The sequence below is a fragment of the Habropoda laboriosa genome, unplaced genomic scaffold (genome assembly GCF_001263275.1).
Source record: "Habropoda laboriosa isolate 0110345459 unplaced genomic scaffold, ASM126327v1 scaffold99, whole genome shotgun sequence".
Taxonomy (NCBI): Eukaryota; Metazoa; Arthropoda; class Insecta; order Hymenoptera; family Apidae; genus Habropoda; species Habropoda laboriosa.
Window position 1 is genome coordinate 1,146,031 of NW_017100239.1, and position 25,257 is coordinate 1,171,287.

Below are 25,257 nucleotides of genomic sequence, written 5' to 3' on the forward strand. Positions count from 1 at the left end.
CTTAAGAAAGGGAACACGGAGGAGGAGGAGGAGGAGGAGAGAGATGGCTGGGGGACAATTATTCTAATTGGTTCGGCTACCTGGGCCCCCGGGGAACGCCTACTTCCCTCTTTCGCCGTGGAGAAAAGCTCTGCTGGTGTTTCACAATCCCGAACGGAATATGCTCCGGAAATTGCTTAATAAGTAGACGAATTCTACACTCCAGAGTTGGATGAGTGAACAGAAAGAGCGAATGCCGATGGATTAACAAGTTGAGATTGGTCAGTTCTCGTGAGTGTTGTGGGAAAGAGGAAAAAGGTCGGGCTAGAAAGCACTTATAGGCAAAAGTAGTGGAGCAAAGATCGATCGAACGGGGATCGAAGTAGCGTGGAGGGTCATCGAAGGTAACCGCGGGGGTTTCACGGAATTCATCGGCGTTGGTCTCTGCCGCGAAAGACAGGAGTTGGTCTTCCGTCTCTCACGGCACTCGAGGTCCGTAGAGGAGCGCGGTATCGTTCGCCGGTGTGTGGCAGGCGGTGGAAAAAAAGAGCAGAACGACGGACCGGCGGGCCCCCAACAGCGCGATCGAATAAAAATGTGCGCCGAGGACGTCTACGTTAGAGGACGCGGTGCCGCGCGCGAACCGCGGGAATTTCAACCCCTGCTGCGCGGCTTCGTACCGATCCTGCCCTGCACCCTCTTCTCTGTTCACACAGGGTATTTCTGTTAGCGGTGCAGCCACACGCAAAGCGCCACGCGATCTATATATGCGCTCAGTGAAACGCTCCCGCAAACACACACGGCTGCCGTGTAAATTCTTGCTTGGAGGTCCGTGAACCAATTGACAATGAACCCTTTCCCTCTCCTTCTAACCTTACCGAACCAAACCAGGGGTATATTAAGTTAGAACTGAAGCAATCTTCGAAATACAACGTGTCTACGGTCTTTAATCCCACTCGATTCGTTTTCTAAATATCAAAAGAAAAATCGAAAAAATCGATCTCTCGAGGACCAGTCGAACCCGATGATCTAAAAGAGGATCGAATGAATGCTCGAAGAAAGGTATAATTTGTCACGAGGCTTTGGCCGCCGCCGCCGCCTCCTCTCGAAGCGTCCATTAATAAATAAAAGACTGGGCCACGTTCGGGGAGCTACCGAAACCGATTCTCTCGTTGCCGGCTGGCCTCTTGGAAACTTCTCGAGGATACTTGGTCGGTGGAATACCGAAATCAAATCTAAATGAAAGATCAGACATGCGGACGGGGCGGCGGAGGAGGAGCCAAGAACCTCTTTCGGCGTTCCACGGACCACGTAAGACGCAAGAAGAAGGTGAGCAGAGAAGACAGAGAGAGAGAGAGAGAGAGAGAGAGAGAGAGAAGGACGAAGAGTAAAGGGCTATCTCTGGCGGATCTCAATCTAAAAACTCGGAACATATTTTCTCGAGTTTAGAGCCGGGTCTGGATCTCATTGGTCCCCGTGGAATCTCCGTCTCCGGCTCTGTTCGTCTCTCTTCTTCAACCTTTTCATCCATCCCCCTCCTTTTCTCGGTCTCTTCTACCTGTTCGCCGCGTTCCACGAGATCAAAGCGCGCCGACGCCGGCAGTTCGGTCCGTGGGGTGTCATGCGAGACCAGGGGGGTGGGAACCCATCTGGAGAAAGGGAGGAGAGAAAGCTGTTAGTATCGTATTCGTTAATATCCTCGCGAGAACCCGCTGGGGGTAGTCTGCAACTAGCAAATGTCCAACAAATTCAAGTACGATCCAGTTTCTCGATTTTAACGAAAGCAAAAAACGTTCGAGTCGATCTCAGAAAATTTTTCAAGCGTCCTTCGAACGAAAAGCGACACGCCGGAAAGGTTGGTCCGAGCGGTCCAAGATACTCGAGAAAAATCTCGTATCTCCGATACAATCGTTGGAAGACGACTGTTGGCGAGGGGGAGCACAGAACCAAAGGTTGATCATCTTCGAGTTAAGACCCGGAGACAATAGCTCCGTGTTCCCCGGGAAATCCTCGATTCCTTTTTTCTCTAATGTCTATCTTCCGTCTGGCATCTGCCGTGTCGCCACGCCATTCTTCGTCCTCTTATTATGCCGACCCTCTAATGCTTCTTTGATCGTTCCTTAATCTTTTTCCTCGTCCGACTGTCTTTCCCCGCACGTCCACGCTCACAATATGGCCGCCTTGCGTAACCCTCACTAACCAAAGTCGTACGAGGATAATTCGTGGAATCCGAGAAACGTGTGATTCTTGGAAAGAGAGAAAAATAATTGTACTCGTGACACCAGTCGAGTGCCGCTGATCAATCAACGATACCGCGAGCAGATAACGAGGGAAAAACATTTCGTTGGTCGACTGTTTGACGAGCAACAGTCAACACGGAGAAGAGAGGCCCCCCTCGATCATCTTATCGAATTAAGTTCGTTAAATGTGCCGTCTCTCACGCAGATCGTTTTCTTTCTCGCACACACATTCGCAAACACGTCCTCTTCTTCCTCTGCTCCGTCTCTCGAATTATCTCCCGACGAAAATCTATGCGCTTTCGGAAAAAACCAGGAGAAATGACGTTATCGTAACAATTACTGTGCAGTTTTGTTCGCTGTCACCACACTACGATTCGACGAAGCGTAAAGAAAGAGTAGATTACTGCGAGAAGGCGAAAAACGAAGGTTGATAGAGAAGAAGAGAAATTTTTCTTTCTATCGATCGTTTGAGAACCACTGACACTGATAGTAACAACAGGTGTATCTTGATTTCAGTCGTGGCTTGTTTACCGTCGCGCACCAGTCGAACGAATTCTGACTCGCCTGCGAGATTAGATTGCCGTTCGATTAGCACCCCGACGGCGAAACGTCGATCGTCTCGCGTCGATAATTAGCCTCCTTGAGAAGCCTTTCGAGAAGCCAACCAGTGAGAATATCTTCATGCGAAAGTCCAAACCTCTATGCACTTGATAAAACGGAGAAGCGGTCTTCCCCCCTCTCTCTCTCTCTTTCTTTCTCCCGTTTAATCGACGGAAGATTGTCTCTGGAAAATTTCTCACGGCTCGTTGCATTCATCTTCCATTCAAGGGCCCATGAATCTCGTCCAAGAGTTTCCCCGGTTTTGTTCAAAAATCAAAGGTCGACTCTCTCTCTCTCTCTCGCCGGGGGGGCACAAAAAGCCTTAAAGGTCCTGGTTCGATTTTTCATTTCACAGAGAATGGCCCATTTATCCTCAGGTTTGTACAGTCAGTTGGTTGGGCGCATCTGTTGCGTCTGGAGGAAGCATCGACTTCCTCTCTAAAGGCAAGAGAGAACGTTCCTTGAGCAACGCTTGTTTGCCCGAACGAAAGCAAAAGCGGCGGTTGATTCTCGTAATCGTAACCTTGACACACTATCGTTAATCGTTATTTTCATGTGGAATTTGTACGGAAATAGATTATTTCTTTTTCACGACGCGTTAAAACCGAGAGAATACCCTCGAGGTTGGACGAAATAGTACGTATATCGGTCTGTTGTACACTTGGAGTACACGAGATCGACGATCAAAGATGGGTTCCATTGATCGTTTGATTCGCACGCAAGGTTGCACTGCAGATGATCAAATGCCAGAGGGTCTGAATATAAATTCAAGGTTGAGCCAGAAGCAAAATTGCTGGATCAGGCGCGAACTGATCGTTCCGAATGCACCCGGAGAGATCCAATTTTCGAGCAGCTGCTACCACCATTCTCATCAAACCTGATTAGCTTCGTTCGTATATTCATTCGATACCGCGAATCCGACAACTTTAGCGATTGGTGATCCGTGATGGGAGACCAATTGCGTAATTCGAAATTTTTCCTTCATTAAGATAGCCCGGGAGGCGACGACGTCAGACGTTCACGACGGCACACCTCGACGCCTCTATCTAACACTCCGTGGAGGGGGATCGTGGCGTACTTGTGTTGGAATTCTTAACGCGGAATTTCTCGCTCGTTCTCCATCAAACATGTTTTCTCATAGATCGTTCGTCCTTTTTATCGTACACCATGAAGCCAGAGGTACGACAAGTTCGGATTTATCTACCTTGTTTTGCACGTTTCACGATAAACCGAAGCATGTGGGGCGATCTTATTCGCGATCTTTCTATCCGGTACCGCAATCAAGGTGGTCGAGGATTTTTAAAATTCGACAGACCGATTATCGCGAATGGAATCACGATCACCGTGCTTCAATCTATCGCTGGACGTTATCGAGAGAGACACGGTTCCTGACACGATCGCGGGGACCTTGATCCATGAACGGTTGGAAACGGGAGCGTGAGGGGCCCACCCACGGTGGGACCGCGTGCTCCTCGTTGAAAGATCGTCTTCGGGAAGGAATTAACCGCGTAGACCTCCTCTCTGTTGACTCAGCTCGCGAGCATCCATTCGCGCCAACACGCTAATGCGACTGCGATAACGTATACTGGCTTCTCGCAGATACGCGGGACTTTGTTCTCGTCCGTTCAGCCATGTCTATCCGCGAGAGGGGGATCGGTAAAAACGATCGTCGAATGCGTTGCAGCCTCGGGCATCCCGAATTCGACGCGTCACGACGCCCTCCAGGGGGGTTCCTTGATCGTCCTATCTGTCTGGATCTCTTACTCTCTTCCTTCGTTTTCTCCCACTTCCGGATCCAGGAGCCATCTTCGTGCTTTTTCCACGAGGAACGGCTACAGGTCGGCTCAGAAGCCGCTACTGGCGCTGAAACGTGGCGCCTCGAGCAATCCAGGTGACGTATCGCGCCGATCGAACGAGAGATAACGAGGAAAAGCTTGCAGCTTCTTTTGTTTGCCTCGGTGATTCGGATGTTGATACCGCGCGTTTGGAAAGGCGAGGGAGAGCCAAGTCGTGAATACGATTATCCCTTTGTGCGCGAAAAGATGGTATCGTAGCGCAAGCTATTTTGCTCCAAGGTGTTTCTTTTTACGGCGATAAGATATCGACAGTTAGTGATCGATCGTTTTACACGTTTCAACGTTCTTCGTCGTTTATCGAACGAATTACTCTCGAGCTCGTGTCCGCCTGTTGACGTAAAAAACTTCTTCCAACATTTCCGCACGATACACATAGTCCTTTAGTTTTGAAGAGATCGATAGATCGTAGCTTGTCCAGCTTGTCTACTCTTCGGTGACGCATCCACACGCGGCGGCGGCGGCGGCGGTGGCAGAGGAGACGTCGACGAGGAGCGAGGCGATTACGAGCGGCCGTTATCAACTTGGGTGTATTAGTGATGCGACGATGAGGGGCGGGAGACGTAACAGTTGACGATATCCGTCGCTATATATAAGGCCGCTGGTGGCTCCTCTTGACATTAGTTCGATGTTCGTTGCGGTGTTTTCGCTTCCTCCTATCATCCTCCGACTCTCACGCCTCGTCATCTCTGGCTCTCCCGATTCCCTTCGTGGAGATACGCGGCTGGTCAGTAGTCGACCACCGAGATACGCGATTCATCCACGTCCCTGGGGGTAACCACCGATCATCGACGCGTCACACACAGCTCGTGAGCGACCTCAGCTGGGAGGATAAGACGCAGAGAAAGGATATAGTAGCGTAGAGATCAAAGGACGAGATACGAGAAGCGGAAAGATGGAGGTGGCGTTGTTCTAGCGTCTGCAGGATCTATCCTGAGAACGTCGCCAGATAGTGTAGTATAGCGGTAGTCTAGCCGACGAATATACTATAGTATATTCCAGTGTGACAAGGAAGCTTGGAGGGTGGTCTGTTCGGATTGTGATCGGATTCTCGAATTAAATCGGAGGTGTTGCCGCGTGGAACAAGAACCGGTGATATCGACGACGGCCTGCATCACGAGGAAATTGTGCCCGCGTTCGATGAATCTGTCGCGAACCAGCCTAGTTATGTTCTCGATCGAGTACAGCAAGCAATTCCTGAGCTACCGTATACTCAAGTCGAACCGGTTCAAGTACATCTGACGATACGGACTCGGACTAAGTGTGATAAAAGGGTGCGCGCTACGGCGAGATTGTGTATGTGAGCGTACTGTGCCGTGCTCGACTTGTCGTTGCTACGGTGCTCAGGGAAAGAACAACAGGGAGGAAGAAGGGAGGTCCAAAGGACCACGGCAAGACCTGGAAAGTCTTGTTCGCGATTCATCGATGCACCGATCGTTTCCTCGACTAGACAAAGTTTCACGGAATCGAGGTGCTGCCCCGCCTTCGAAATTCGTTAGTAAAACGAGCTTTTCGAAGGCGTTTCAGAATCGCGAAAGGGGTTCAAAAGTTCACGACGATCGTAGCGGAATAAACGAATTATAATACCCTATGAAATTTACACCGAACCACATCTATAGAAAATAAGAAAAAAGAACACATTTCGTACAACTGAGTTATCGTGGAGGACACGCATGCGTTCCTTTTCAACCTTCTCTCGATCCGCTCGTAAATCCCTCCTTCGTCAAGGAGAACACGTCTGAATCGTCAGGCTATTTTATTTCATCTGGGTAGAGAAACATACATACAGATATATATGTATAAAGTGGCTAATTAAAACCAGCGAGAAACCCAGGCTGCTGTATTCATTTGCACGTCTTTCGGTCGAATTGGCGAGTCGTATTTAAATAAAAGAGAAAAGAGAGATAAAGCAAAAAAAAAAAAGAAGTAAGAGAAATAAAGATGATCGTTTACGTGCCGGGTAGAATGCCAAGCCACGTTGGTCCGTACGGCGCCGCTCGTTACCCGGGCACCCTGCTAGGAGCAGTGCCGGGTTTTTACAGCCCGATTTCCGGTTATTCGACCAGCCCCAACTCCAGCTACTACGGGAGCCTCAGCCTGCATCACCAATCACCGCTGGACCTTCCGGTTTGGCCGCGAAGGATGCCGGTCGAGGAGGAACTGGGAACATCCCCGTCGGCCGCGTTGCCTGGTATAGGGGTCTCTCCTAATGCCTTGGCGAACGGAGGTCCTCCGAGTCCTGCGCACAGCGACTCGGATGCCTCCAGTTCCAGCTTGGAGCTTGGCTCCATTCGTCGCGGAGAAAACGCCCAACTGAAGTGCAGGTAATTTTATTGCATTATTTTTACAATTATCAACCCGTTCACCCAACGTCCGCCGACATTTGCAAACGTTAGTTACTATCTTAGATAACGGAGGGAACGTGTTGGTGAACGAGTTTGATCGCGTTTTCTCGTTAAAATGTACAAAGATATTTTAATGTTTGCGGCGAGACGTTATCTAAATTAAGCACGGATTTGTTTCGTCGATCGCTAGTCAGATCGACGTTTATCTATAGTTCTGCATCTCCTTATCAGAAAATGAACAGCTTAATTGCAAGCTACCTCGGCCCCCCCCCCCCCCGGCCCTACTTCTCAGTTTCCGTTCTTTTATCTGTATTTTTTCCACGGATCGTCATCCGGAACGCGTCCATTGAGAACACGTTTCGCGAGGATCGGAGTTGCGCGCGCCTCCCTTAAGAGACGCTAATTTATCAGTGGCGTGCGCTCGCAGCACGCGTCCTATTCCAGTTGTAACCAGTTTCCCATATCCGTCGCGATATCGTTCGACGGCCTGTTCTCTCTCTCTCTCTCTCTCTCCCCTCTCTTCCCCTCCATAGATCGTGTATTAAGTTCCCGTATAAAGTTCTCGATCGTTGTATCTCTCGTGGATCACGTCCCGCTAGTCTTCGTTTTATTTTGGTCAAAGTTCGTCGAGTTCGTGGGGATCAATCAAGGGGTGAATCCTCGCGTCACGATCGACCTCTCTCCCTCTCCTTGCTTCTCGAGACCTGAAGAAGAAAAAAGAGAAAAACAGGGAGTGAGAGAGTAATAGAGAAAGAAAGGATTAGAAATGGTAGTAAGTAAATAAAAACACGAGACGGCGAAAGATCGAAGCTCCTTCGCCGCGTCGAAATGTTTACCGTTCCGGAAGAAAAAGTCAGATCTCGATAACCCCTTGAGTGGCGTTTCGCGATTAGCTGGGAACGTCGCATTCGCAGGCTTCGTTCACGCTCTATTACGCCAAGGAGATTTCGGACGTCGCGGCGCGCGCGGCCTCCAGTTGCAACGTCCGCCTTTTTGCCGCAGATCCGATCGTTTTATCACCGTTAAAAACTGGTTACGTGCTCGCGCTTCGCATGTGGTAGCCTCGTGCACTCGGGAAATGCCTGTTGCTCGTTATCGTTGCAACGATTGTATACGTCACGCAACGAGTCCCACGTTTTCCTCGAATTTCGATAAGCTGCTCGGATTGCCCCGTCGAGATCACGGAACGTGAACGTCGTAAAACAAGGAAGTGAAACTCTTCCTTGATACATTTATGATAGAAGCGTTGAACGATTCGACGAAGGTGCAAACTAGAAACGCACGTTGTTACCCCTTGATCCTCAACATTTAAACGCAAACGCTGGAACGGTATCCGAAGACCATGAGTTTAGATAAACTGGTTAGGTTTAGGCTACGCCAATTGCACAATGAACGGAATTGGTATCAATTGGTCGGTTGAACGGACCTTCTTGACGTAAATCGCGCGCCGATATTTCACTTGAACGCGCCACGTTCTCCTCGACTATATTTGTACGTTGATCCTGATCCACGTGACGGTATGCTGTTAGCCAGTGACCTTGGAAACTGTAGAACAAACCAGTTACCGTCTTTCGGATCCGAGACTTTTTTTTCCCCTCTCGACGATCCGAAGAATCTTTCCGAGTGAATTAGGAATGGGGATAGTTGGCGATTGATCGATTAAAATGCAAGAGGCGGGTACGTCTCGCGCGTGTCGTTTATATTTAGAATTTCTCGGTAAACCAGGCGATAGGGAAAATAAGTAGTATAAATAGATCGATTGACGGGGAGAGAGCGAAGAGATTCGCGAGATATTGGCCTTAAACGATAGTCATCTTTATGAACGGTTCGATTGATAGTAACGATCGAGTGATCAAAGATCAATACCCTTGTCAACAATTCTCGGTTCGGTAGGAACGTTACGACCAACTCCTCCTACCGAGAATATCTAATTACGTCGAAGAGTAAAGGCTAAACGCGGTGTCCCGTTTCGATTTGCAGATGGCAGAACTGCGGTCGATGGTTCACGTCCTTGGAACAACTCGCAGGACACGTTGCCCGACTTCACGCTGCGCCTGGCCCACGTGGACTTTTTTACTGCGGCTGGGAGGGATGCGCCAGAGGTGAACGTGGATTTAACGCTAGGTAGGAAACGATCTTTCCTCTCTTTCCTTCGCGTATATTCAAATTCACCCGAACTCTTATCTAATCTCCTCTCTTCGTCGTTTTCCAGATATAAGATGCTGGTCCATGTCCGAACGCACACCAACGAGAAACCACACCACTGTTTCCAATGCGACAAGAGTTTCAGCAGAGCCGAGAACCTAAAGATCCACGCCCGTTCCCACACAGGCGAACGTCCCTACGTTTGCCCCGTCGAAGGTTGCAACAAGGCCTACTCCAACTCCTCGGACAGGTTCAAACACACCAGAACCCACGCCGTGGACAAACCGTACTGCTGCAAGGTACCTGGATGTCCCAAGAGGTACACCGATCCCTCCTCTCTACGCAAACATGTAAAAACCTACAGACACTACGTGAACAACAACGACAAGGTGGTGCAGGAGAAGAGCTTCGAGGAGAGCAACTCGCAGGAGAAGGCAAGGTTCGATGCTACCACGCCGGAGAAACAGAGCAGCAGCAGCACTCCGTCGGAAACCTCTGACAAAAAGGACAGCAGCATCGAGAGTAGCATATCTGGATCGAGTCCGAAAGCTAGCAACAGTTTCGAGGAACAGAGGAGCTTCGTCGAGTGGAACAACATGTACAATCTCCAAGAACAGCGCAACGAACCGGAACAGATTACACCTACGAGAAAGACGTACGAGCAAGAAGTGAAGATCTATCCGAGGATCTACGACGATAGTTATATAATACCGGAGAGAATCCAGGTGAATCCTATGTACGTTTCGAACGCTCCTATCGTCAAGGAGAGTCCACCGGTTGCGTCGCCTCAAACCAGCCCTCGTCATGTTCCCGATTCGTTGCCACGTATCGGGATGCAATCGACGCCCATCAAGACCGAAGAGCCGATCGAGTGTCCGAGCAAAGTCAGCACGGTTGACTATAGGAACATCGAGTCGATCATAAACAGCACGCCCTGCAAAAAGGAGAACACCATGATCTGCGATCCGGTGAGAAATTCTGTGATAAAACGAGCGGAGGATTTGAAGATGGAGATCGAGCAGACACCTACTAAAGAAGAGATTTGTAAAGATACTACCGATTGTTGCTGTCGTCACAAGTGTTGCGTGCACAGCAACGAGAACATCCTCGAGAAGACGAAGATCCTCTCGGATCTGATCCTGAAAGCGCAGAACCCTCTATTCAGACACCTGCTGGGCACGGTGGATCTTCAATACGGACTGCAGAACATGTGGGGCAACATCGTGGACACGAACAACACCTGTGGACAGGATCTTCGAGTTAAGAACGAGAATTGCGTGGAAATGGAGCAGGATCTTCCATTGGATCTTACGATTAACAAGTGAAGAGAGATGAAAAGGGGATGAGAAATTGGAGCTAGCTTGCTGGTAGAGTTGGTCGTTTCCTTCGCGAGTTCAAGGATGCTTGTATGTTGGGCGTGTCACCTCGAACTACCGGCCGCGGCCGGTGTTAAACGTTCTCTTAAGGCCGTCCTGGTGTTAAAGTGCCTTCTTCGTTATTATACTTTTTTTTTTTTCACAAGTCTATTATTATTCGTCTAAAAGTAGTTTTAAGGAGATAACGTTTTATCGATCGCTGTTGTCGGTCCAGGGCGACCTTGAGCGGTGAGAAGTTACGTAAAATTTTGTTTCCCGGGCCACGGCCGGTCGTTGCTTTCGAAATTGTGGTAAGAGAGCGTGGAATGTTCGAGGATGTAACGTTACCCTAAAAAAATGTATGGAAAAAGAAAAGACGCGGGATGAATTCTGTCTACCGGTGAGGAGGAACAAGGCTGATGTTTAGAGCTGTCTGTTTTCGTTAGACTGTGAAGCCAAATATATTGTAGTACGTTAACGTCTGCCGAAGTCAGTTGAAGTAGAAAAACAGGTTGATGTCGAAGAGAGATTCCTTTAGAAACTTAGATTCACAAGTAATCTGTAGGTACACACATTTAACAAAAACACCTAGCAGGCAGATTAAATTGAGCGAAATACATGTATAGGTTTGTACATGTTTCACTTGAAAAACCCCGGATAACACACTACGGTCGAGGAACCCTCTGTATAATAACGTGTTTGAAAGAATGTGACCCGGTATGTTATGTTAAACATCTATGTATAATATGTATATAAAGATATTATGTATAAGATATCCAAAAAAGTTCGATGTATGGAGGAAAGTACGTGCGTTTCTGCAACGAGAAGAGCGTGTTTAACAACATTCAAAACTATTCAATAAAAGCACATTATTTATGTAAAAAATGTTTATTTTTTTTTCTCTCCCAGCACATAACAAGTTCCTCTTTTTATATTTTCTTTTTTTTTCTCTCTTCTTCGATATCTGAAATATAAACACATTTCAATAACATTGGTGAAAGAATATAATATGGTCGACGCGTCCCGTGTCGTGTAAAAACTTGTTTTCAAACATCGTGCATCCGGGCAACGGTTTCCTTCTTGACACTATCTACGTATCCAACACGTGAAAAGTTATCATAATTGGCAATCTTATTTTTCGATCGAATAAGATTTCGAAACAGATATACGTGTAAACGATAACAGAAAAAAAACCAGCGATGGCAGTTTTATTGTAGATTCAAAATAAATATGGTGGCAATTTTCGAAGGTGCAATATATCTGTTTGTGTTAATTTCATGTTCCCTTTCAAATTCTTGCAACCTTATTATCGGCGATAATAATAGCCATATCGCTATTGTTATTGTGGCGAAAATATGCGGTCAATTTCACGTTACTAAATACAATTCTCACGATATATTGTGACTTATCAACAGTTCAGACATGCCATCTTTGATGACTTTCAAACTTTCTAGATCTGAATTTATCGTTGCTATAAGTTGAGCCATGCCTTGTTGTTCCATTGTCAGGTACTAGAGAAACGGGAAAATAACAAATAAATAATACAGTATTTTTTAAATAAATATTTTTCAACGTTTCGTTTACGTACCGCTTTTATGTCATCCTGTGCTATAGGATCCATTGCGTACCTCTCTTGGTTTTGAGTGTCTACGTGATTTCTCATTCTCAATTGAGAAAGCATTTCGCTAATTCTACCTTTAAACTGTGTTGGAACACTAATTTGGGAATGCATGCCTTCGAACCTACGCGTCAAAACCTCCTCCTCTGGTTGCAAGGATAACCCAACTTTACGAGTAATTTCCTGACGTACCAACACCTTGAAAAAAAAAGTGCAATTATAAATATAAACACATATACGATGAAAAGTAATTGTCTAAAAAATGTACACGTACCTGCAGTACCCTATGTTGAAGTTCCAACAAGGTTCTTCGATGTTCTTTTAATCTAGCTTGTATCGCGGTATGTTGCCTCTGTAATCTTTGTATTTCCTCGGCCGCCATATCTAAGAAATTTCTATGTCTCGTTGTTTCTTCTTCTTGGCACTTTAATCTATGTTTCACCTGCTGAAAGCCAATCATTGGCACAGGTATATAGAGCTCTGGATTTGGATTATCCAATTGAGCTTGTTTCCACAATCTTGGATCGATGGAACAAGGTGGATTTTCTAAATATTCTTTAAGCCGTGCAGGGTCTAACTTGACTAATGGTAACGCGCCTTCTACCCCATTTTGGATCAACTGTTGCTTCTGCATTGGTTGCGCCAAATACATAACCAATTCGTTAGCAGGGATCTTTCTTGGACCTCCGGTAATTCCCTTCTCTGTGACGAAAATTGTCACTTGACTTTTATCTTCCCCGGTTTCTTTAATGTTATCTATTGTCAATGTTAAATAAGGTTTATTCCCCAAAATATTATTCATAAAACCGATCAACTGTGCTTCTCCCTCTTTAACATCTTTTTTCTTTTTATTAAAACAAAGAACGACTAGTCCGTCGTTATTATCAGCTTCGGGCATACGGCTATACCCGATAGCTTTAAATCTACATAATGGATTCTCTTGATTCAGCTCAATAGCTGGTGCATTCATGGAATAGTAAGCTTTCCCAGTTCCCCATAAAGCTTGTATGAGATTCCATCTGGCGATAATATTGTCGCGTTCGTCGTTGTACAATTGACAATTGAATACGGCATTGTATAATGCTTCTGATATAGTATTAGCAGTCTGTTGCTGTAATTGTTGCTGCTGTAATTGCTGTTGCTGTTGAAATGGTTGTTGGGGCTGTGGTAATACAGGTCCAAAACCTGCAAACCCTGTGCCTACAAAGAAACGTTTAATCTAGTAAAAAATATATCGACGAATAGAAGACTTGGTGGGATGAAAACTGACCGCCAGCAAAACCACCAAACCCGGTAGTTGTGGTTGTGGTTGTTGGTTTTGTTCCAAAAGCAACAAAACCAGTGGATGTACCAAAGCTAGGAGCAGTACTTGTGGTACCAAATCCTCCAAAAAAGGAAGGTGCAGATGTGGTTGTTGCAGTTCCAAATCCACTGAAACCACCAAAGCTTAAAGAAGATGTAGTTGTGGGTGTTCCAAATCCACCAAATCCAGTTGTGGAGGCTGGTGTGCTTCCAAAGGTAGGTGTTGCTCCAAATCCGGTGTTTGGTGCAGCAGGGGTACTGCCAAAGGCTGGAGTGGATCCGAATCCAGTGGTTGAAGTGGCACCAAATGCTGGTGCTGAACCAAAACCACTTGTTGATGTGTTGCCAAAGCCAGTGGCAGCTGGTGCTCCAAAACCGGTGCTAGTTCCAAATCCACCAGTTGCTGGAGTTGAAGGAGAACCAAAGAGACTTGGTGCCGAAGTAGCTGGTGCACTAAATCCAAAGGATGGTGTTCCAAATCCTGCTGTTGACAGTAGGTCCCACAGAAGGAATGTTTAATAATAAAATCCATGTTCTTGTGAAAGAACTAGTAAAGGGTGTTTCTAATTGTTTATTCTTTTACAATATATAAACATGCATACAATATATATCAACAAGTGTGTTACTAAAACTGCGTGCGTTAGGTGATAACAAACGGACAGCGTGAAGTTTCGTAATTTTCGTATTTACAAATTAGATTTTGTTTTTACTCACTTGAAATTGGTTCAAGTAGAAAAACTACTATATGACAGAAATGTCTAGCACACGACCGCGATAATAATTTGCGTCTTATTCGTGCGTGCATTTTAGTTACGCGCGTCAGATACAGTTTAAACATATTGAAAATATATAATTATTTTTATGTGATAAAAATTTATTTGAAATTACATATAATTATATAAGAAAACAAGGTCTTGAATCATGTCATATATAAATAAGCAAAATCAGGTAAGATTTCTTGTAAAACACAAGCATAAAACACTAAAATATAAACAAAAAAATTGGCAGGAGGACAACAGTGGACAACTTGCTCGTAAATTATTAAAGATAGCCACAATATCTGGTAGGAAGGTTGTACTTCGCCATGCTGCTCCACTTTCTGATACTGTTACTGAAGTGCTACATGAATTTGGCACTACAGATGTTGCAATTGGGGTATATTTTACAAGCATTACATTACATGTGTGGGTTATTTCATTGTTCAATCGTAACATATTTTATTAATTATTACAAAGGATGTTGCAACAGAAGTTATGATAACAACATTAGGCAAAATACCAAGTGAAATGTATTATTTAGAGGACACCAATGCAAATGTGCCTGCACAAATAATCAAAATACAGGAAACATCACCACTGGCACATGCTGTTATGGCAACAACAGAAGCAGTTGAAAATAACAACGAATCTTCGCATCATTCGTCAGTTTTAATAGCTTTGTTAACTGCACTGTTGATAATATTGTTGTTGTGCTGCATCACTGCATGTCTTATAGCTAAATCAAAGAGAAAAACTACTTTCTTCGAGAAGAGTGATATGGAGTGTGAACCAGGATGCACTGGCATGAGCCAGCCGCTGCTAGACAAAATTTCAAGTAGTACAAATAAGTCCAGTATTAGCTGTTTGAGAAATTAAGCAAAGTTGCTTTATCAAGCAAAGTGCTGCTTTACAAAGCTATAATATATAGTGCAGTAATATGGTACAACATAAAGTATATTGCAAGCAGACATTATGATAAAACATATGAAAAATTTGAGCATGCTTCAAATACACATTGTGAAAATATCTGTAAAGGTAATCTTTTCAAGGAGTACGAAACATGTAATGGATTTGAGGACAATGGTAAACACAGAATTCAGGTTTATCTAAAATACAATGAAAAAAAAATCACATGCGATGGGAGAAAGTCAGAAATGTGACTTAACCTAAAAGATAAGGAACTTACCCAGTTTCACCGGCGTCGCCGTAGTAGAGGCAGCGGCACCAAAGCCGAATGCAGGAGCGGGCGTCGAAGTTGTCACTCCGAACCCCGTACCGAATGACATTTCTCAAATTAAACCAAATTTGACGTACGACGAAATCACGATTTACCGCGCGCGCCTTACGATTTCGTATAAACGACAGTGTAAAGAACATGGCGACGTGACATGTGCAGTAAACGCAAATTGCGTTTCTGCGCAGACCGCCTGTCACGTGACATAATTTCAAATAGTTACAAAGCACGCCAGAATTCTACTCTTAAATTATAACTAAGTTTATTTGATTTTTTTAATACAATTGTATTTCATTTGTACTACATATTTTTCGTAATCGCCCTATGGATCTATGATGTATTAAATATACGTATTTTTTTAGAGTATTACACGTGTCGTTATTTAATATCTCGAATGAAATTCGTTTAGAAATTTCTTTTGTAAAATTACGAACGTTTTTTTAATTGAACGAATGTTTTTTTTTAACACGTTTCGCTCGATTTCTTCGACGTTCAACTGTGAAGAAGAAAGCGTGGCGAACGTGAAATTCTAAGACAGCAAAGATCCACGAACGATCGATCGATCGATTCGAGAGCGAAAACACTCTCGATAAGCGCAGGGTTATCAATGACAGATACAATATGTGAATTTTCAATGAATTTTATAATTTAAAAACTTAAAAATAAATATATCTCCATATTCTAACGTACATATACATATATGATACTTTCTGGTAACAGTTCGATAAGACTATATGTATATATGTATATCGTATATCGTATAATAATATTTTAGTCAAACGCTGTACGCGCGACAGTCGATCGAAGAAGTATAGTAAAAAATACGTTGATGAGCGCGACGATGATAACACTATTTAGAAACGATTCAGCGGAAACGTTCGTAAAATCTCTCTAAACATCATGTATACGTAGAGTGGCGAAATTGAAATGCACATACGAAAAAACTTGTGCTTTGTGGCTTATCCAATCTACGTTATACACATAAGTCGTCTGGTATACCGATAAAATTCTGAATTGCAGTCAAATCACATTACCACCTCCGTACCGATAATGTAAAACAATTCCTGAACTCCATTTCTCGATTTCATCAACATTCACCATTCGCGTTACATTTTAAAGTTAAACTTTGGCGTTCCACTAAAATAATTCTTTAGACGTTACATCTGTTTGGTATAAGTTGTCGTAAACGTCAACTGAATTCCGCAACATTTATAAACACTTTTTTTTTTAATTTTTTTATCTGTAAACATCTTTCAACAAGTCCATATATTACTTTTTGAATGACTTTTTTTTTTTTCTTTAAATAAGGAGAGATGGAGGCTACTGTGTCCCGAAGTTGGGAATCACCCGAATTAAAATAATCTCTTCTGTAAACTTACGCTACGAGTGGCAACGTACGCTATCCGTTCGGCGATGCAACGACAAAAATTGACTCGGTGTCGTTACAAACACGATTTCTCCCGGGTATCTTTTTTTTTTTTACACCGGTTACAAAACAATAACATGCAGTTCCGTGGGGGGGAATTACGCGTGTAACATTTAATGCTAGTTTTAGAAGAGAAAGAGAAACGTAGAGCTTTGTCGTCGTTGAGCTTTCAGCTCGGTTCACAATTTGCTCGTATTGCTTTTGCCGTCCTAACCGACGCGACGCTTTCGGGCTTTTGTCTTGCGTTCAGCCAACCTGGTCCGTTTCTAGAAAGAAGAATTGAAAAACGATAATCCTTCAGATATGATGCGTGATAAGCGTAATAGTGATTCTTTTTTGTGTCCATTCATAAATAATTGATAATCCGACTTGAACACTCGAGCGAATTTCGAACCGCCGCGTATCATCTGAAAGATTAAACGTTCACTGGTCTCCTCGGTCGATCCACCTCATCAAGACTCCCAAATTATTTATGAATGGCGCAACATTTCAAGCGTTTAAATCTCGTTAGCACGTTCACTGTTTTTTTCTTCTTCTCTCTTTTCTTTTTTTACGTGTCTGTGTGTGTGTACCTTGTTGCCCGTGATCATCATCCATGCCAATCATCGCCAATTTCGCGTGCCGTGCAACGTTCCGTACAATTTGGGAGCAGACTTCATGAGGTTCACAATCGATTCGTTGGATTTGTCTTTTTTTTTTGTTTTTTATCGGAAACGACCAGGTTATTGTCTAACGAGATTTAACTGCAATTGCTGAAAATCATGCGTGAACGATCATAGTATATAAAAAAGTTTAGGCCTCAGGCAAAGAACGAAACTTTCAACATGTGTGTGTTTGTGTGTTATGCACTTTGACTAAGCGTGTAAATACACGGTTCAAATCGTACACAATATTCGATAGTTGAGGAGTGCTTTTGTACCTCGCGTGGAGATCGTGTGTGATTCGTTCTCAATGATTCCGTTTTTTTTTTTTTTTTTTTTTTTTTTTTTTGTTTTTTTTTTTTTTTTTTTTTTTTTTTTTTTTTTTTTTTTTGGACCCGTGTAAATCCATACATCACCACGTGAACAGTTTGCAACAATGAAACGCAACAATTCCACGTTTTCTTTCTTTTGCATAAAGTATTAGAAATTCAACGACGAATTATTTTATCAAGTGTTTTTTGGTCCGTGTTAGATAATCGATAAAACCTCTTTTCTGTACAAATGTCGTATAATAATAAAATCTCGCTAAATCGGAAATACATCTGCAACTGTGCATGTCTCTCTCTCTCTCTGGTAGACTCTCGAGCTAACGAAAAAAAGGTCGTTGTAAAGAGTATCGCCGCGCGACAATCGTAGGCCAACAACTTTTCATTCATTAATGACGGTACACCGCTCCCCGCGTTGATGGATTTTTTGCATTTACATCGAAAAACTTTCTACTTGTAATCACATTAATAGTTTCCTTATTTTTTTTTCTTCTTCTTATAATCTTCTCTACGCATGCGCACAAATATTGTTTTTTTTTTCCTTTTTTACCCGACTTCGGTATATACGTACATTCAACATTTATACGTTTAAGACACCGAGTACATAAGCACATCGTACGTAGCTATGAACATGTATTATAGAAACGAAGCTGCCTCGAATTAACGATTCGCCAGGTTTAACGTTTCCCAGAGCTATTCGCATATGTCGTTTCACTTTCTTCAGTTCTATTCGAAGCTACGAGACAAGCGTCCGACATAGAAATGTGTGCGGTACAGATCGAAATTTACGAACGAGAGGAGGAAATGTGCATCGCGTGACTCGACAGCCTCTAAAAACAAAAAAAAAAGAGAAGAAAAAGAAATCGTCTCGATAAAGGTAAACGTGTGATGTGGTAAGAAAGAAGCGATTACACGTTTCCCTTTAGGTCCCAGTTTGTTAAATTCGTTACGATTACTCGCACTCCAGTGAATGGAGTGCTTTCATCTACAAGTACGATCCTGAAAACTCAAATTCAGAAGCAGAAGCTCGAGATGATTGTGTATAAACAGAAATACCCCCACCGATTGCGCTGTCGGAAGTCCCCTCGCCAGTCACAAAATCTGCGACTATTAACGAGTCCTTAGGGACGTTTCCGGTTCCACCTTTCAACGCGTCTCGCTCGGCCAACATCAACTTCAGTACTTTGATCTTTTCCTCTTTCTGTAACAAACCAAACGAGATTTCGTACGTAATCAAACGAGATAATCGTACACTTCGAACATCGGTGAAATGTTCTTACCGCAGCGATAAGCTTTTGAAGCTCGTCGTTCTCGCAGAGAAGCTTCTGATACTTCTCCTCGTCCTCTTTCGACATGCCCACATCCGGATTGTACTTGGATTCAGCTTTGTCCTTCGGATGCCTGATCACCTCGATCACTTTAGGCACGAAGATCAACGCCATGCTCAAGAAACAACAGAAAATAATAGCGAGAGCGACGAAAGCGAAGCTTGCGTCTTGTTGGCTAGCGATCACCATTGTTACCGGAGCTGTGATCAAACAGAGCACAACCACGTTGTATATCGACATCCCTACGTATCTAGAATCATTGATCTGTTTCACTTTGATGCTCCTTGTTTCGTACGCGAGAAATAATCCGAACACTAGAATGATTCCTTTGTAGCTGTAAATCAAACCTGAGAAAAAGATTTCAATTATCTTCCATTCGTCAACGATCCCATTCTCGTCTCTCTATCTATGTTGAATTTACCAAGCCAAATGCTATTATGTATGCTCTCGCAGTGCTCTAATTCCGGTCTAATCCTCGCGTCGTCGTCGCCAAACGGAGGCGACTCTAGAGGGAAAGTTTCCATTTTCCTCTGCAAGGGATCCAACACTTGCCACAATACTAACTGCACAATGTCCACCGCCAGCAGTCCGCTTACCATCGTATACAGCTTCCACGGCTGAACTTTCTTCTGTATGGACGAAACTTTTTGTTTAGCCACGAATAACTAAAAAGAATCGAGAATACGTTAAAGTTGAGGGTCATACGAGCAGGATCTGCAAACCATGCATGGCAGGGACTGCGTGAAAGACTAGAAAAATATTAGATCGTACGTGATTACGGTGTGTGAGTATATATATATACCTAGAACAATTTTAAGTGAACTAGTCTCTACATATGTATATACGGTGTTCCCCTTGTCACTTACTTTCGCCTGATCAGCCTTCGTTTTTGTCGTAAGCCTGTGGACCCGCCACACTTTACTAAACATCGCGCCAAACGCTAGAGTGAAACCCGTGGACAACATCCAAGCTCTAGCTTGACAGATCGCTGGATATTCCCACGGTGCGACGAATCTACCGTCGATACCTAATAGAAATACCGACACGAAACAAGCTATCACTCCTACTAACATTATAGTATTGCATACTGGATGCGACGACATTATCACTCTGGAAGAAATATAGACATCGGTGTTGATACTACTGGAAATGTTCAAAGGTGTGGGAAAAATTGTGTAAAAGACGGGTATACCTTCTGTGCCTGTTCCATATATTGAAAATAATCAGTGCAATGGCTATCAAGATCCCGATAGACGATATAGTCCCCATAGCTGTGAACAAGGTTAACGAAACCGTTCTCAAAACGGTTCTGACAATGGTCCTGTCTTGCGGTATCTTCCCACCTATCCATCGTTCCATATTCCTCCAAGTAAGATTGTCACTTTGCGTATCGTAGTAGCCTAACTTGACGTACTTTCCATCGATCACCTGCTCGATTTGGGTCAATGCGATTCTGTCACCTTGTGAGCTAAATGCAACGTATCCCTATAGTACACACACACACACACACACATATAGGATCGATTAAAGATCGGTCACTCGAAATAAAGCCTTTCTTTTCTATTTCTACTTGCTGGTCACGTACAGATACTCCGAGAAACTGAGTGGAATTAATCGCCGAGTAAATTTCATCCGCTATCTCCTTGTTCGTGTACGTGAAGTTCTTCAGACTCTTTCCTTGTTTGCTCAGCTTCTCCATTGTTTTATTGAACGCTGCAAGACGACGGAGAAAGAAGTGAAAGGATTCTGATACACGTTTCGAACAATCCCATGTTTCCTACCTAAAGCCACCGACCAAACAGCGTCGTAAGCCAACGGTGCCTCCTGATATCCTTCGGGATATCGATTGTTATCGATGTCGTAACCGTCTTCCTTCAACATTTTGTTCAATCTCAGTCTGAAGTCCTCCGAAGTCATTCCGCTGATTGTCGTGTCGTTATTTTGATTCCACATTAGAGCCTCTGTCGTTAGGTGTCCTTCTGCCGCGAGCCTCATCTCATCCCGCGTACAGGTGATACCCTCTTTCTCCAGGTTCACTTCGAACCAGTTGTCCTCGTACCAACCGATAAAGAACCACACGTAACTCTTTCCGTAGAGATTCTGATGGTACAGTTCGCAGAGAACTCTTCTCGCGGCTACTACGTAGAAGAGACCAACGATGATCCTTGCATCCTGGCGGCGCAGATTTCTCACAGCGTCCGATGGATCTGAGAGGAAGCTCTGACGCGTCACTATTTCTATTCCTGCCTCTTTGCAGCGCGCTTCTAAATCTTCTACAGTCTGTACAACGTATAGTAGAGAAATTATGAATTACAAGCTGTTTCTTGTTTCAAATTAACGGATTTATGTATGATTAACGAGGGACTCGATCTCACAGATATGAACACTTCTTCGGCTTGCTGCAAGATCGCCACCCGAGACCAGCCGAACTTCTGTAACAATTTGATTCTCGTGGGATTGTGCACCGTGGCCGATGGGTGTGTCCTAAAAAGCGTCGGGAACCGATTTCGATCGGACAACGCGGGTGACGATGCACCGTAACACAGCTAAAAATGATGAAAGAGTGACGTTTCTTTGTACGATATTTTTATAAATGAAAACTCTTCGTCGATACTCACCACTACCAGGTTCCACATCTTCGCCGCCTCGGCGACAGTCGTACACACCGTACTACATCCAGCTAACAACATTAATTTCTGTGGTTTGTAGTATAATAAATTGTACATCACCGAGGCACCGAGTCCAGGCTCGCACTAAAAGGATACACAAAAAAAAATTACTATCACATCTTCGTTGTTTTTCGTGGAAATAATTTCAGTAGACTTTCTTCCTACCTCGCTGTCATTTGAATGGAGATTTAGTATGAAACCGGGTAACAGATTCTTCTCGCGATTTACATCGCCTAATGCCAAGTTCACCGCTGGCATGCAAGCCTGTTAAACACGTGAATTAATCTAGACTGTACTAACGAATTAAAAAAAGAAGAAAAAATAAGTTACGTCTCACCTGGCCACCCTGCCATCCACCCTCACCATTAATCGGAAATATACCACCAATGTGCAACACATTGTCGGCGTCGTTGGAAGACGACGAACTCCCAACAATCGCGCCCGTCGATATTAAAATTATCAGAAGCTCTATCATCGCGCTACACGATCTACCTACGGACCTATGCGAAGATGAGATGTTGGCACACTACCAGCAAGTTAAAACAGCACAGGGGACAGAGGAATCATCCGCTCAGACGCTAATCTACTTAAGTGGTTGTAGCGTAACAGCGGCACCTTTACTCACACACATTGCCATTATTGCCCCGAGTCGATCGTATCTACAAGTCAGTCGCGTAACGAAAGAAATGCGACAGGGTGTGAGACTTAAAGAGCGAGAACTCTAAAAGATTTCTTAGAAGAGATTGGGCGGAGCAAACGGACGATTCCTCTGTCCCCTGTGCTGTTTTAGCTTGTAGGTAGTTTGCGAACATCTCATCTCCGTATAGTACGTAAATTCATCTACCTGGCTTAAATTTTCTATATTCCCTTCACACACACGCACAGCCTACGACACACCCCAACGGCACAGCATAGAGAATATCACTTTACTTGAGTGAATCACAGCCATCGCGTTTGATCGCTGAGAATCACTGAATTACTAAATAAAGGGTTTCCAACCCTTGTTCAGAATTTCACATACGGTGGCCCAACTCGATGACAACAACGAACGATGTTCGGTGGATAAAGAAGCGCGACGATCGCGTTAAAATTGCGTCCACGCGTACTCCATCGCGTTTCACCGGGCCTTGACGCTCCTCCTCGCGCGGCACACCGTCGAATTTCGCGTGCAAATGGATTTACCGAAGAGCCACCGTTCGCACGAGCTTTCTATTGATTTTATCCTGACGTATGAAGGATCGTAGTGGGGATGGGGGTGGCTCTGTTCTAGGTTTCTGCCATGAAAATCAATATATAAGCGATTCGACCTCAATGTTTCACGCTTATACACGATGGCCTTGTCGCGAGATCGAATTTCGGGATTTCCAGTGTTGGTTAACGCGTATCATCGATCGCTTCTCTTTATTGAAACGATTAAGAGAGATTTTGAATTGGTCGGTGCACGCGATCACTTTGATCGGTCGATAAAATCGCATCAGCTGATGGTACAGTGTTGTGATTTCACGATGAAGCGGTCTAAACAGTTCGTGTATTCGTGTTGTGTGTTGCACGTTTTTTGGGAAAAACACTGTTGATCGTTGGTGTTTGAATTATGGCAGCACAAAGAGCGTTGCCGCAGAGTAAGGAGGCTTTATTGAAATCGTACACGACCAGGTTAAAGGAAGATGTGAAGTCTATGTTGGAGAATTTCGAAGGTACGGTTTCCTAACCTCACATTTTCCGTTGCGTGTATTCACGTGAAAATCTATGTTTTTCAATGAAAAAGTGAGTTCGCGTTATGAAATACAGTAGTGCTTTTTATTACGTTGTTATCGAAATTGAACGATTGGTTTTACGACGCAATAATACAAAGTATCGATGACGTATCAAACTTAACCTATAAATATTACAAGTTACGTTTGTTTGAAGTTGTTATTTTATTATTTTGTAGAAATTATAAAGCTAGCAAAAGGTGAAAGTGATTCGCAATTATCTCGGATGACACAATGTGAACAAGATACGTATGAAATGCACGTCAGGGCAGCCAACATAGTTCGCGCGGGAGAATCTCTTATGAAGCTCGTGTCGGATATAAAACAGTATTTGATATTGAACGATTTTCCGTCTGTAAACGATGCCATAGCACAGAATAGTAAATTATTCCGGACGAAACAAGCAGAGTGTGATCAAAAGTTGGCTTCTTTACGGGACGATATGGCTGCTGATTTATACGACCTGGAAGAGGAATATTATACGTCGATATACAAATAACACAGACTCTAGGTTTTAAGGATGTGCAATTGTGTGTTTGTCTGGACCATGCATTGACTAAGATGTGATTTATTTGTTCAATAAACTGTATATATTTATTTAAATAAATAAGAATAGTTTTGATAGTACATATCCTACTTCTTAGTCGGGAGTCTGACGAGACACGCGAAAAGATAGGCTTGACGATATAATAATTCGGGCATAATTGTTTCATTTTATTACTTTGAATACCTTAATAACACACAGACAGATACATCACACAATACTCTCTAACTGTAAGTATACTCAATAAGGTAATTGTGGATTCAAGCTTTTGGATAATAATAACAATAATGAAGAATAATGAGAATAATCATAAGATGAAGAAATAAGAAGAATAATACTATTTTTCTTCTTCTTAGAATCTTTTACTTGAAACGACGATGCCTTTCCATACACTGTACAGCGATAATTTACAGAAATAATACGGAGTTCCCTAGACCGGAGCAGCGAGATTACATGTTACAAGATACGCATGAAAAAAATGATCGATCGATCGATCAGGTAGAAATAATTAAAAAGAAAAACAGAAAAACAAACGCGTCCGATTGAAATTTGGAATGTTTCGTTCCATGGTAATCTCGCGTTCACTCCGTTACTGTGGAAATTACAAACTGAGCGGTCGACACACGGTACACTGTTTCCTTAAAATATTCGGGAAGCAATTATATATGTCGTTATTAGGGAAAGTAACAAAAATATCACAGTGTGAAATGCAACGCTGTGACACAGACGACCCATCAAGCATCGATCGAACGATAACGTGGAATCAAACGAGAAGCTATCCGTGTATCGTTGAGACACACGTTCACCATCGTATACGGAATAGCAGCGTCTAAATACACAACGACGGAAAATTGGAACACAATAATTGTTGCTTCGGTGTATATAAATGCATCCTTTATCGTTAATTATTATCATCAACATCGTATCGCACGTTTACCCCTTGAATCAGTCCGCGATCACGCGATATAAATCCTAATCGAAAGTTAACTATATACTGCCGCAATCATACTTTAAACACTTACGCGACTCAAAACACAGTATCTCAAATTCTTCTTTTTTTTTTTTTTTTTTACGACGTTCGTGTTATTTACCACTTCGACAAATATACGGACAACAAAAAGAAACAAAAGTACACGTACGATC

General features: G+C 43.6%; 4 protein-coding genes across 4 annotated transcripts; 2 read left to right on the forward strand and 2 right to left on the reverse strand.

Moving 5' to 3' along the window:
- Positions 1–5,308: 5,308 nt before the first annotated feature.
- On the forward strand, positions 5,309–10,596 carry LOC108571867 (zinc finger protein GLI1-like). The gene is made up of 3 exons (XM_017934022.1): positions 5,309–6,996; positions 8,998–9,141; positions 9,230–10,596. Exons 1-3 carry the CDS (start codon positions 6,614–6,616, stop codon positions 10,485–10,487), a joined length of 1,785 nt encoding a protein of 594 aa, XP_017789511.1. The 5' UTR covers positions 5,309–6,613; the 3' UTR covers positions 10,488–10,596.
- Positions 10,597–11,422: 826 nt separating this feature from the next.
- Positions 11,423–15,528, reverse strand: LOC108571866 (probable nucleoporin Nup54). Its single transcript, XM_017934021.1, has 5 exons — positions 15,382–15,528; positions 13,406–13,921; positions 12,410–13,335; positions 12,106–12,333; positions 11,423–12,028 (listed from the first exon to the last, which is right to left on the reverse strand). The coding sequence occupies exons 1-5, from the start codon at positions 15,479–15,481 to the stop codon at positions 11,906–11,908; spliced, it is 1,893 nt and encodes a 630-aa protein (XP_017789510.1). The 5' UTR covers positions 15,482–15,528; the 3' UTR covers positions 11,423–11,905.
- Positions 15,529–18,807: 3,279 nt separating this feature from the next.
- On the reverse strand, positions 18,808–22,294 carry LOC108571792 (gamma-aminobutyric acid type B receptor subunit 1). The gene is made up of 11 exons (XM_017933931.1): positions 22,157–22,294; positions 21,985–22,083; positions 21,769–21,903; positions 21,526–21,696; positions 20,932–21,430; positions 20,736–20,863; positions 20,343–20,635; positions 20,017–20,260; positions 19,572–19,815; positions 19,103–19,497; positions 18,808–19,023 (listed from the first exon to the last, which is right to left on the reverse strand). The coding sequence occupies exons 1-11, from the start codon at positions 22,292–22,294 to the stop codon at positions 18,808–18,810; spliced, it is 2,562 nt and encodes an 853-aa protein (XP_017789420.1).
- Positions 22,295–23,335: 1,041 nt separating this feature from the next.
- LOC108571830 (mediator of RNA polymerase II transcription subunit 22-like) lies at positions 23,336–24,069 on the forward strand. Its single transcript, XM_017933971.1, has 2 exons — positions 23,336–23,513; positions 23,750–24,069. Exons 1-2 carry the CDS (start codon positions 23,411–23,413, stop codon positions 24,067–24,069), a joined length of 423 nt encoding a protein of 140 aa, XP_017789460.1. The 5' UTR covers positions 23,336–23,410.
- The last annotated feature ends 1,188 nt before the right edge of the window (positions 24,070–25,257 follow it).